At 33.6% G+C, this 14,775-nt stretch overlaps 1 protein-coding gene across 1 annotated transcript in view; it reads right to left on the bottom strand.

Annotated features, from left to right (window-relative positions):
- Nucleotides 1–14,625, bottom strand: part of LOC125111908 (cadherin-10) — a 110,282-nt gene extending 95,657 nt beyond the window's left edge. Inside the window, exon 1 of the mRNA XM_047754062.1 lies at nt 14,273–14,625. Coding sequence (XP_047610018.1) covers nt 14,273–14,503 — 231 coding nt within the window. The 5' untranslated portion in view covers nt 14,504–14,625. The remainder of the gene's footprint in view (nt 1–14,272) is intronic.
- Nucleotides 14,626–14,775: the final 150 nt, after the last annotated feature.

Here is a 14,775-nt window from a genome sequence, read left to right as displayed (position 1 = left end):
TAAAGCCCCAAGTAAGACTAAAATTTTTAAAACTTATTATATGTAGTATCAGTCTGCTGCTAAAATTTCTATAAAATCTTCCCATTTTGCTCCAAGTAAAAGTCAGAATGTAATGTCTTATGTAATAGTTTTCTACTGCTGCTATAAAAAAATGCCACAAACTTAGTGACTTAAAACCCCCCAAAATTATTCTCGTATAAATTCTGGAGGTCAAGAATCTAAATGCTTGGTGTTGGCAAGGCTCTGTTCATTCTGGAGTCTTCAGACAAGATGCTATTTCTTTGTAATTTCCAGATTCTAGAGGCTGTCTGCATGGGTTAGCTCCAGTTCCTTTCTTCCATCTTTAGAGTTTCTCTAACCTCTGATTCCATTATGACATCTCTTTTTTTCTGATGTTAACCCTCTTGTCTCACTTCTATGAAGACCCATTGTGCTCACACTGGAATCACATGGGAAATCCAGGATGTAATTTCCGGCATCTCAAGATCTTCAGTTAATTACAGCTTAATAGTCTCTGCTATTTAAAATAACATATCCGAAAATTCTAAGAATTAGGCCATGGACATCTTTGGTGGGAACTATTCCGTCTATGACACTCTGTAGGATCGAGGTAACCCTTACCTTTCTGTCTGCTCTTCACCACCTATCTCTTGACCCCTCTGCTCCAACCTCACTCACCTCCTTGCCCTTTCTCGAACATTCATGAGAAAATCTCCTGATTTTGGAGTGTTTGCAGTAAAGATTTCTTCTTCATGGAAAAAAAATGTTTTCACTTATAGCTGGGTAGTTACCCCTTTCACTTCCTCCAAATCCTTTGCTTAAATATCACCTTCTCAGAGAGAAAGGATTACCCACCACCATCTGCTCTGCTCCAGCCCTCAATATTCTTTTTTTTTTTTTGTCTTTTTGTCTTTTCTAGGGCTGCACCCACGGCATATGGAGGTTCTCAGGCTAGGGGTCCAAGCGGAGGTGTAGCCACTAGCCTACACCAGAGCCACAGCAACATACACCACAGCTCATGGCAACGCCAGATCCTTAACCCACTGAGCAAGGCCAGAGATCAAACCCACAACCTCATGGTTCCCAGTTGGATTTATTAATCACTGAGCCACGACGGGAACTCCCCAGCCATCAATATTCTTTACCTTGCTTTCTCTCTTCTTTTCGGACAGTAACCTTCATCATCTAGCATATAAGATTAATATATTTATTATGTTTATTTTTAATTTCCCACTAAAAATGTGAGCTTCGTGACCCAGGAGGAACTTTTATTCGGGGATGTGACCCAGTAACCTAGAGAGTGCCTAATCCATACTAGAGAGTTCCACCTCTAGTATGGATTAGGGAATGAAGCAATCAATAAGCAAAGAATAGATGACCTGATGAAGAAGCTGATAAAACACTTGAAGAACTTGTTCACAGAAAGGAAAGCTCATTGTCATGTAGGATGATGCATATTAAATCACTGGGTTTGAAAAAAAAAATTCTAAAAATAACAAGCATGGGGCTCTATGTAGAATAAAAGAAACTCTCTCATACACTGCCAGTGGGAGTATATATTGGTTAAAACTCAGAAAAAGGCCTGAGTTTTCTAGGCTATATCTGGAAAAATTGAAGCCAGGCATACACTACAGATTAGCAACTTTACTTCTAAAGACACACTCTGAAGGTATTCAGTGTACTTAAGTATCAGGATGATGTTCACAGAAGCATTGTTAGTAATAGCCAAGGTAAGGGGAAGGGGCAATATCACACCTCCATTATTGAGAGAATGTATAACTAAATCCAAATGTATTCATATAAATAGACCCTATACAAAAAAAAAGGTTTAATTCCAAAAATCTATTTGAACAAAAGAAGGCACATAGAATATATGAACTAAGATTACACTCAATTTCAGAAACATCTAAAACTCTAGTGTATTGATTCTGAGTGGCTACATAGATGTTCAAACTATAAAGAAAAACAAGGCATTATTAACCCCAAATGAAACTATTGTCACCTGCATAAAAAGAAATGATGTTGTTATCAACAGACCCACAGAGAGCTATTTCTTAGGGACTAATAATTTTCCATTTCTTGATCCTGGTTGCAGTTAGTCCATCTGATTTACACTTACTCGTTAAAGTATACATGTGTGTTTTATTTAACTTTCAGCAAACTTACACTTGAAAATGAAAAAAGAATTAAAGGTCAATTAATAAGAAGAACTTAAAGAAAAGAAAAGAACTTAAAAAAAAACACTAGCTTATTAATAGAAAAATTGGTGAAGGATATAAACACTCATATAAATAAATGGGAAGGCTTTAAACACAGGAAGAAATATTCATTTTCATTTAAAATAAGAGAAATGTATTTTCATTTATAAGATCAAAAAATATAAAAAATGATAATACACAGACTTGATATGATAGTGGAGATATAGTTACTTTCATACATTGATGTTGGCATAATAAGTTTAATCAGTGGAGAGCAGTTTAGCAATACCTGTGAAAGTTTAAAATTTCTAAGACTTTGCTTCAGCATTCACTTCTAATCATACTCCTAAAGGAATATCAGCACACTGTAGAATAACATTGTTTTATTACTGAATAATGTTTAAATGACTAAAGGTCCTTCAAAAGGCAAATGGATTATGATACATTCACTGGAAAGAATATTATGCAGGTACCAAAATTTAAAAAAAAATGATGGATATTTTTATGTCCTGAAATGGAATATGCCCTCAAGTTGTTTTTAAGTAAAAACAAACAAACCGTGTTTTATGCGTGGCATAAAGTACACCACCATTTACCTAAAAACAAAATCATACATACATGTAAATAGTTCTATGATATCTCTCGGAATATGTACAAACAAAACAATACAAGACTAGGAATTGCAATTGTTTCTTAGGTGGAAAACTACGGATTCCTGAGGATCCTGGTGGGAGTCTTAATTTTAACTATATACCTCATTTTGCATTTTAAATTTTATCCAAAGTATATACATTATCGATTCCATATATAAATTAAATCATAAACATATAATTACAAAATAAATTTGATTTCTCTATGAAGTAGGCAAAATATTCCTGTTACCTGTGCATTTTTTTGTTTTCCACTAACTTTCAGAAAAGAAAGTTTGCTAACACATTCATGATTGTACTCTTTTATAAGAATGTAATTGCTTCTAGTGAAGTGACAAATAATATTAATGAAGATAAGAATATTATTATTAAAAATGGTGCAATGAGTTGTAATGAAGGTTAGTGTACACTCTGGAGTCCTGTGTTCTGAATTAGAATCCCATTTCTACAAGTTACTTGATTGGTGCCCTTAAACAACTTATTTAGACAATAAGGACATATTTTCCTTTACTTGTAAATAAGAGGTAATAAAAAAAAATTTCCTTATGAGGTTGTTGGACTATTAAGTAATAATAAAACACATTTTAGAAAACACTATCAAGAAATGTCAGGGTATTTCAGAATATTTGACATAATATCTCATTTAATTCTCACATTAAAAAACTCCATGTGATAGCTTTTACACAGTTATTTTGCTTCCAGAAGTGTGTTAAATATAAGTGGGAAGAAAAGTGTTCTTTTTAATTGTTTCATTCCTGTTGGTGATTTAGATGGGAATATTCTTTTAAACTAGTTTAGTGATTGTGTATGGTGTTAGCTGTCAGTTCGACAGACATATTTTTAATTCTAATTTTTAACAACAGTAAGCTCACCTGTTGCACACATTCACATCCTCCTTTCTGTCCATATCATAGTGTCCTATCTCTAGCTCTTCATCATTTCCAACTATCTCTCATTCCTCACTTATTTTGTCTTATTAATAACATACCTATGAAAAACTGGTGTGCTGCTTTTGTCCAGGTTAAACCAAAGCTACCAGACTCCCATTGACCTCAGATTGATTATTGCAATGACTCTCTCCTTTGTCCACACTGATCTCTAAAATGCTACTTTCTCACCTTGATGATTTTGCATCACTCAACAAGATTAGTTATTGATTCTTTGCAATTTTGTTCTCCTTTGGCCTCTATAATAGTCCTAGCCTTGGCCCTCTGCCCTCCCTTTCTACCTCTTTTTTGATTTGCTCTATTGCTACCTTTATGTTACTTGATTTATAATCAGGTCCTTGATCTTTGCTTTATCTCTTAATTATCTCCCTTCAGAAACTCAGCTATCAAGAATGCATATGCAGATGCATCAGGAATTCACAGCTCCATCCCTCTGCTCTGTTGGACTCAGGATAACCAAACCCATATATCTAGATTTGATACTTATGATGCTGGTTTGTATATATTGACAGAATTGGCATCAATGAAAACTGAAAAATTCAGTGGTCTTAGAGGGTTTTTTTTTTTTTTTTTTGAGGGGGAGGATTAGAAGATATCACACTGAACTGAGATGCTCACTAATGGAGTTTAAACTAAACATCTGCCAAAACAAGAAATATAGGAAATGTTCCTTTATAAAAATGGCTATAATAATACACATTCTTACAGCTTGATTTCCTATTTGGTAAAATAACTTAAGTCCTTGGCTGAGATTTAATATCTTATTTAAAATTCTAAATTTAATAGTTTTATGTAATCTAGAAATACATAAAATATAGCTTTTAAAAGTGAGGTTAGTGGAAGAATTTTACTAAAGAGAGATTCTGAAATTTGCATAAAGTACATTTGCTTATTGCGGATTAGAATTTTAAGGAGAGAACCAAAGATTTATATATTATATCCTAGTGAAATTACTTTTCTCTTTTCTAAACTTAGTCCATCTACCTGGAAACTTATATGCTTTTCTTTATTTTAACTTTTATTCATAATTGTCAGGAGCCATGGAATGCAGTCACCCAATTAGCAACACAGTAAGAATTACCAACACCACCAATATTAATACTGATAATAATAATAAAGATTCAAAATATTATTTAATGAAATGGATGTGGAAATTTAACTATATCTTGTGAATATTTAAGAATTCATTTTGGAAAGTTTAGTAAGGAGCTCCTTCCTTTTCTATTCATAATTTCATAAGAAGCAACTGTTAATTGGAATATTTGAACATATTCCAAGTATGAGACATTGATGAGCAAACATAATAACATACATCTTACTTTTTCATTTTCTTTACTGAAAAGAACATTATTCTTTAGTGCAGTAGGGACAAAATTAAATTGAATATAAATTGTATATTGTCTTCAAGAAAGAAAATGAGGGCTTTGGTAGAAATTCATAATACCTTAATAATAATTCCCCACACTTCATGGCCATTATGCACTCACCTGTCACTGATGAATTATATTAAGATACTTTCCACAGAGCAAATTTATGTGAGATTTCAATACGTTTTTTATCTACAGAGATTTCTCTCAAGCTTTTGCTAGGAGTCTTTGACTCAATTTTCACATAATCTTCATTCTAAGGTGATTATATTTCTTAAAGTTCTATAGTTTAAAAAGGATGATTTTAATTGCAGATTTAAATTTTTTGAACTTTATGGAGTTCCCATCATGGCTCTAGAGGAAAAAAATCTGAGTAGAATCCATGAAGACACAGGTTTGATCCCTGGCTTCACTCAGTGGGTTAAATGGTCTTGCATTGCTGTGAGCTGTGGTGTAGGTCACAGACGCATGGCTTGGATCTGGCATTGCTGTGGCTGTGGCATAGGGCCAGTGGCTAATGTTCCAATTCAACGCCTAGTCGGGGAACCTCCATATGACAAGGGTGCAGCCCTAAAAATAAATAAATAAATAAAAGGCGAAAAAATTTTGAAAATAAAAATAAAATTTTTTGAACTTTATTATTTTAAATAATAAAATTTTTAAAAATTTATTTGGCACAGGAAACTTTTTCTTGTCTCCTTTTATTATTACCCGCTTATTATTATTAAAGTCCTTCCATGTACTTCCAACTATCACTACTCTTTGTGAATTGGCCTAAAGCCACAGAAATATTTTTTATTATTATTTTTTTGTCTTTTTGCTATTTCTTTGGGCCGCTCCCGTGTCATATGGAGGTTCCCAGGCTAGGGGTCGAATCGGAGCTGTAGCCACCGGCCTACGCCAGAGCCACAGCAACGCGGGATCCGAGCCGCGTCTGCAACCTACACCACAGCTCAGGGCAATGCCGGATCGTCAACCCACTGAGCAAGGGCAGGGACCGAACCCTCAACCTCATGGTTCCTAGTTGGATTTGTTAACCACTGCGCCACGACGGGAACTCCAGAAATATTTTTTAGAAGATAAACCCATAATTATCTATTATCAAAAACATAATCCAATAAAAATAAATTCAAGGGACATAACATAAAGAGGTAGATTTTAAAAGATGCTGTGTGACAAACTGAAAAAGCAGGAAAATGAGACGAAGGAGATTACAAAATGGTAAGTACAAGAGAGGTACATACAAAAATAAGACCGTGGTAGGAAAGAAAAGATGGAAACACTCACAGCATCACTGGGTTACTAATTCAGGGGTAAAAAAGAAGAGTGGGAGGTGGGACTTCCCAAAAATCTCTGGAGTACAGTAAGGGCAGTGAGTGTGGTAAATGTGTTTAGGTGGTGTGAATGTATTGCTGTTTTGTGAAGGTTGGACAGTGATAACACATCACATAAATAACTTCAAGAGTTTAGTAAACATATGTTATCACCACTACCAGCAAGAACTTTTGAGTGAAAGAATGGTTGTGGTTGTTATTTACAGATGAGCATACTGTACTTAATTCCATTTATCCTTTTTTAAAAAAAATTCAACATTTGACATTTTGCTTGAAAATACTGACAGGGAGTCTGTTTCTCATTAGTTTAGATGGGAAAAAAATGGAATGCTTACACATTAAACCCCAAATCAAAACCAATTTCCTAAAACAAAATAGTTAAATCTCTATAAATGAATAACATGATATAATGTTAGCATATACAATGCTTAAACTAGTGTTATCTGATCACTGAAAAGTTAACATGAAGAGCTTATAAAATCTTAGATGCACATTCTTTTTGATAGCCTCTGTTATCTTCAAACCAACTTTGGATGGTTTTGAAGTTCTACCAAGTGTATTTGGAATGCAACTCATGATCTTTCTTAACATTGCTTTGTTAAAATTTTACAGTGAGCTTTTTTGAGGATGTGAGCATATTTTCCCAATATAACTTCTGGCTGAAATATTGAGAGATATAAACATTGTATATATTCTGAGAGTTAAAAACCAAGAGGTGGTCTGCATGGAAAATACTATTAGGCTTCTACAGAACATGCCTCTTTTTAAAAATGCTTTAATTACCTCTTGCTGAAGAAGTAGTATAAAAAGTCTTGATAAACTCTAATTCAGGTTTTGTTTTGTTTTGTTTTGTTTTTTTCCCCAGTGGTCTTTACCCTTCTGTCTGGGAAATAACGTCTACATTCACCTAAAAAGTCTAAATGTTTCTTCATCAGGAAGGTCTTTCTAATCACTTAATCCAAAGCATTTTCTGCTGATATTTATCAAATCATCCTGACTTATTTTCTCTTAGGCCTATTTTCTAATTAAAATCACCTACTGTATTCATTTGTTTTGTGTTCAATCCTTCTATGGTTGTCATCATTAGGGTTCAAATAGAGAATAACTATACACCAAGACCCCTCCTCTTCCTATCCCACCACAAAAGCAGGTCTACATATATGAACAGCTAAATGTATGTGTTTGTGTGTGTGTGTGTGTGTGTGTGTGTTTTATGTAGGTTCTCTTCATCACATTTGTATTTAAAAAGTTTCCTGGGAATTATTAGTTTCAACAACATTACAGTTCTTAAAACGGCCAAGCAAGTGTTTCCATCTCGCTAAACTCTCATATAAAGTTCTTCGTGCTCACTTGTGATCTCCTTCCCCTGTAGGACCAGTGCAATGAGGTGGTCAGAACTGCTTCCCCTCTCTCTCAGTTCCAGCTACTTCTTCTCCTGTTACAACCAGGTTTGACTTGATTGTACCCATATGATTACGAGCAAAACATGCACCGTCTAATATGGTGGGCACAGTGGTCATTTCCAGACTTTGTTAATGTTTAAAGTCAGATTCTTCTCTCATAGATTTTTTTTTTTCTGTTTCTGGGAGATGTCTTTTCTAGAAATTTCCAATGACTACTTCCTTATAAAGCACTGCATATTAAAAACCCCTTTGAAGAAATAAGAGATAAATTTTAAAAAAGTATATACCTTGGCTCTCTAGTCACAACATTTAATATCATAGAGTCATGTAATGCAAATCCCAAAACTATTTTCTTACCACCTTTTTTAACAAAAACTGCAGAAATGGAACATAGGAATACTTTGCATTTACTGTTTTGTTTGTGGCTTCTGGAGCCTGTGCTTATCTGAGACAAAAAAATGCCCCTTAACTTCCTGTTACCCTTACTTCTTATTTTCTCCTTCTTTTAAAGGCAGATATTTTGTGAGTGGAGAAATTATATTTTTACCATTGTACTTAATATCAAAGTACTACCTGAGTCATAGAAGGTCCTCTAGATATTTGTTGAAAAAATGAATAAATAATTCATTCATGGTGGGTGTGTGAGGCCCACAAGTCTACAGAGAAGAATGATCAAGAGAGCAGAGCCAAATAGATGCTTTAAGGATCAGACAGAATATGAACAAGAGAGCAGATCTTGAGAAAAATCCAAGTTAGGGAAAGCAAATTCTGACAGAAACTCTGAAGGAAAGAAATGTGATTATAATCGAAAGCATATTCAGAAGCAAGAATCCACAATGAAGTAAAATAAAGACTGAATTGTTTAGAAAAATGTAAAAGGCTCTGGCAAACTAAAGACGTCAAGGACAGGGTTTCTCAGTCTCAGCACTATTGACATTTAGGGCTGGGGGTCTGCCCTATGCATTGCAGGACTTTGAGCAGCATCCCTGGTCTCTACCAGCTTGAGACTAATAGCAAATCCCTCTACCCTGAGGTGAAAACCAGAGAAAGATGAATTTTCCCCCGAATGGCAATAACCCTTAGTTAGAATCACTGATCTGAACAGAGTAGTCTGAATTCATCATGCTCACTGAGCATCCATGTGAGCAAATCAGACAGTAATAAAGGTATAGAGTTGTAACAGACCAGAAAAATATATAACTTGTTCCATCATTTTCATGGACAGGTTAGAGTTAGAAATTGAAATATTTAAAAGGGAACTGAAATATGGAAAATTCAAATGGTCAGCAAGATGCTTGTGGAACTAAACCAAGTTGGTTCCAAAGAGAAGAAAGCTGTTAGGGACCGGCAGAAAGTTTCCACTGGCTACTCAAGAAGAAACATGAAGGTTCATATTGGGTTATAACCTATGAGAGGACAGAACCATGGTAAACTATGGGGAAATGTGTAGTGCTGGGTAAAAAGTGAGCTCAGGTGCTTATCCAAGGAAAGGAGAACTATCATTAGATGCAATGTTCTTAGTCTGAGAGAGAGTACCATTACTGCTCTAGCCCTTTGAATTCAAAAGTTCTTTAGGAAAAGAGATATGAAATTAAGAAATAATTAAACATGGCTAAAAAGATAAACAACCGGGAATGCAACAAGACTTACAAACAACATCACATAATATTGCTTATATGTCAACTCTAAAAAAAAGGCAAATACAAATGAACTTTTAAAATGTATATAAAAAACAGAAATAGACCCAAAGACAGAGAAAATAAACTTACGGTTGCCAAAGAGGAAAGGGGGGAGAGATAAATTAGGAGTATGCAATTAACATATGCACACTATTATACATAAAACAGATAACCAACAGGGACCTGCTATACAGCACAGAGAACTATATTCAATACTTTGTAATAACCTATAAGGGAAAAGAATCTGAAAAAAACATATAACTAATCACTTTGCTGTATACCTGTAACTAAAACAACATTGTAAATCAATTGTATTTCAGTTAAAATCACTGGAAAAAATAAAAGTATGTATGTGTCAAAGGTATTCTGCATTTAGAGAAGGGTATTATCAGTGAGGTACTATTAAGTCTGAATGGCCTGGAGGCCCCAAGAATCTCTTTCATGTCTGTGGATGGGATATGTTTTCATGATATCAAGAAGTTACAGTTACCTTGATAATTTTTAAGCCATTATTATATTTTTTCTCTGAAGAGTGAATTATTTTACTATGTTGACTCAGAATCAGCTTTATCATTGCCCACTTATTAATTTTTTGGCATTTTGAGATTTTTCTCAGTCTCTGGTTTTGATTAAAATCTATTTTTAATGTTTTCCCCACTTGAGAATAATTATTACATAAAGTGCAAAGTTTGTAAATAAAATTAGTAATGCACTTAGAACTGTATGTCTAAAGCTAAAAATAAATTCAAGAATATCTCGTTTAATGTCATTATTTGAATACTGGGAAGCCTAGGAATGTGAAATTATCTAGGGCAACTGAATCAGGCAATGAGAATCTGTGATAAGAAGCTACAAGTAAAAAGACATTAAACTAATAAAAATAGCTTATAATAATCACAATGTTTCTCAAATCTTAAATCGGGAAATTTAAAGATGTTGATAGAAGGTTGAGATATGACAGAAACTTAGGGCAAACATAGATACTTGAGTTCAAGTTTTAAACTCCTTGCTTTGGAAGGTAAAGAAAGGGTAGAAGGCAGTATTTTGTATAGGAGATCAACGCGGGGATCCGAGCCGCGTCTGCAACCTACACCACAGCTCACGGCAACGCCAGATTCCTAACTCATTGAGCAAGGCCAGGGATCAAACCTGCAACCTCATGGTTCCTAGTTGGACTCGTTAACCACTGAGCCATGAAGGGAACTCCCTAGGAGATTTCTTAGAGGTCAACATTGTATTATCTCACTGAGAAGAAAAAAAAATTATGCCAGATATATTTTGGTTCAGAATGCATTAATGACTGATTTAGAGCAAACAGTTTTTTGCTTATTGACAGATGAACAAAGAAATGCTTTGGGTCCATTGTTGGCTAGCTGGGTTTCTTAATAATAGTCATGGCAGTGACAATTCAGCCACTGGCTTGCTTTCTCCTTTTCTCTCTCTTTATTTCTTTTTATTCTTTTCTTGTAATAAGTGAGTTTTAAAATATTCATACACTTCATATTCATATGTAATCACATTAAAAATAAATCTAAAACATATAATGTGTATTAAATATATATATTTAATGTACATATAATGTACATTAAATATATATAAAATCACTGACATAATCATATGATCGATGAGAGAATGAAGGCCAAGAGAAGTTAATTGAGAGCAAAATAGTGGCAGAAACTAGCTTAGATCCTAGGTCTTCTGATTGTCACTTTTCCCAAGGTTTCCTCTGCTTTAACCAGTAAGAAGTAAAGGGTTTTCCCCTTTGCTTTAACCCCATAAGTAGTAATGGGTTTTAACCTAAGAAATTATATGTCATTTATCTTGTATAGAATTTTATGGATAATCATTTGGTATTTTTAAAACATTTCTCTCTCTTCATGCATATACTTTTCAATCTTGTCCTTACTCTACCAGTGTAATTCTCTCCATTGTCCCTACTCTGAGCTCCCAATACATTTTCCACAACAATGGAAAGTCTAACACTGTCTTCTCATATCTCTAGTAATTGGGACATGTTACTCCTACCTCTAAACTAACCTAGAAACACTGAATCACTTAGCATCAATACCACATGCCTACTATAAATGAGGTAAAAACCGGAAGTAGAATTTCTAAAAGAAAGAATGCATATGTAATACACTTGTTACAAGTGATGTTGGAAAGAATGTCTAGGGAATTTAAAAATTTTTATACTTCATGAAGAAAATATAACTTAGCCCCAAATTACATTCATTATAATGCATGTTTATAAAAATATTCTGTATTGCATATTGCCTTCTTTGCACATACATATCTGTATGTTTACATCTAAAATAAGATCTTTAGTTAGATAAGTAATTAATGCAATATAAATACTTAATAATTAACACACATATGTACTATAGACAAGGGAAATTTAAAAATAGCTATTTCACAGGTCATGACATGAACAAATGATAGAAATACAAAATGGACCTGATATATAAGCTAAACAGGAGATGCTCCGGATATTAGAAGTAAACTCAGAGCTACAGAATCTAATATATTTCTGTTGATCTGGTAGTTCAGGACATACTTATAGAAAAAACTGGTGAACACATTCCATAAATTCTTTATGCCTTTCCTCATTAAAGAGTTTTCTGGTTTGCTTTTATAGAGCAGAGTAAGGCAGAATAAATTTTGAGTTGTATATCAGGATGCATACAAGTATTTACCAACTTTAATAGCCTGTAGTGATTTAAAACTCTACCTTAGTTTTCCCCATCAAAGAGCTAAGTGGTACCAGATGACTCTGGGAATTCAATTCAGTGCAACTCAGGTTAGTTCAGTCAACTAAATATTAAAATCTACTCTAAGAGCTAGAAATAAAAATATGAATAAAATTCTTTATTTCAAGTTATTGATACTCTTTGAGGAGAGAAAAAATGAAAATACGTAAGAAGTAGATTGACTAAGAGACGACATAATGTAATGATAATTCCATTTACCAACATTTATTAAATCCTTGTTAAGGACTAAATGAAGGAAAAATCTATGCAAATAAGCAAATAATCACTATGTCCAGGAAGAATCAAAGGAAACTATAGTTTTTTATGGTTTAGATTTCTGTTACTATATTTTCGTGTGGTTGGTTTCATAAACTGAGAGTTGCCTATTATAGGAACCATAAAATTTACCTGAACCCTCTGATCTCAGGCATTCAATCAGATCAAACCAGGAATAAGTCTACTACTGCCTGCCTTAGGGCAAAAATTGCTTAGGCTGCTGTTTCTTTTTCTTTTGGTCAAAATAATATTTAGCCTTTAATATCATCTTTTCATACTGCCATACATTTTAAAAGGGATGAAATAATCAGAACATGAAAAACAATCAAAGTGTTTTAAAAATCAACGAACATGTATTTTCTCAAAAACAGTTTTCCTTAGAAGACAAATACTTTAAGCACTATTGTAATTACATGAATGAAGCTATTAAAGTTTAGGTTGACACAAAAGTAGCAAACACAATAATGGACCAATCATAACTTTATAGTGTTAATTGAAACATGTGAACATATGATTATATCTGCTTTCCTTTTGAGTGTGCTTAACCTTTCTTTTTTCTTTAATGTATTTTCATAAACTGTCCATAAAAAAATGTCTTAAAAAGAATTCTTTCTTTAAGACATGACCTAAATTTTAGACCTATTAGATTTAGAGAGTGCCAAGAAAGAAAATGGGAAATTGATGCAATCTAGTGTATAAAACCATTCATTATTACATTTATATCACATTTATCCTTTCATTCCCAACCACAACTCATTTCCAAACTTTTATAATTGAGTAACATGCAATCTCCTTATATCATCATATCACAATAATAAGCTACTTTTACCTGCTTCTCTTCCTGTTAATTTTTTCTTTTACTTAAAGGTAAGGCTTTAGAGAAATAAATAACATTCATATCTTGAAAAGTAAAAGTTTACTTAAAGGTAGGGCTTTAGAGAAACAAATAACATTCATATCTGGAAAAGTAAAATTTTCTTAAAAATAAGCAGTTTTTTGGCCTTAGGTCATATTTTTAAAGACATTGGGCTTTCTCACTCTGTGGAATATTAAACAGCTCTTAAATATATATTTTCTTACTCGCTGAAGTCAACAGCAATGCAATAAATATATATATATTATATATATATACATATATATATAATATACATTATATACACGCTTTTTAGGGCCATATCTGAGACATGGAAGTTCCCAGGCTAGAGGTCAAATTGGAGCTGCAGCTGCCACCCTGTACCACAGTCAAGCCACAGCAACGTGAGATCCAAGCCATGTCTATGACCTACACCACAGCTCACAGCAACACCAGATCCTTAACCACTGAGCGAGGCCAAGGATAGAACCCATGTCCTCATAGATACTAGTTGGTTCGTTACTACTGAGCCACAGCAGGAATTCCCACCTACAAATTATGAAATTGCAATTTTTAGTGCCTGTTTAATCCATGAGGTAGTAGGTAAAATTAATTCTAGTAAGAGAACTCCTACATTTATCATACTACATTCATTACATAGTTTTTCAAATTATAATTTGTATTCCATAAACCAAAACTATTATAGGGATAGTTAAAGAATCAAATTTGTGGGAATGGCAGTCTTAAAAAGCTTCAAATTTCTTTATGAGACATATAAAAAAAGAATGAAAATATTTGCCATTTTAATACAGACTTACCTTGCCTACATATTGATAATCAGATCCTGTATATTCCTCCAGTAAGAAAAATTGATTCCACATCCAACCACGCTTTTGACGATGCAGGATTTTGCCATCACTCCTAGGTGTGCGAGCACCTAAAACCCTTTTCTGGGGCACAGGAGTCCTTTTGAACATTATCTCTGGTGAACAGAAGTGTGGCAGGCATACCCAGAGTAGAAACAGTAGCAAAAATTGATATATTGTCATAGTTCTCTTCTTGACAATTTCCAAGGATGATGAAGAAAAAGCAGTCCTATTTTACTGGGTTGAATTTTACTGTGTTTCAACTGTTTTCCATCATTTCATTGATGTTTTGGACATGTTTCCGAAAGCTTCAAACAAACAAATTTAAAAGTCAGTTGACAACATTATGAATGTCACCTGTCACTTTAAACTTAACATGACAAAGAGTAATTAATAATCACAACCAAAATATTTACCTCCCCTCTTTTATATAAAATTATTATTAGTTTTGGAAA

The sequence above is a fragment of the Phacochoerus africanus genome, chromosome 1, assembly GCF_016906955.1.
Source record: "Phacochoerus africanus isolate WHEZ1 chromosome 1, ROS_Pafr_v1, whole genome shotgun sequence".
Taxonomy (NCBI): domain Eukaryota; kingdom Metazoa; phylum Chordata; class Mammalia; order Artiodactyla; family Suidae; genus Phacochoerus; species Phacochoerus africanus.
The sequence above is the reverse complement of the archived record's forward strand: the minus strand, read 5'-3'. Positions and strand labels throughout refer to the sequence as shown.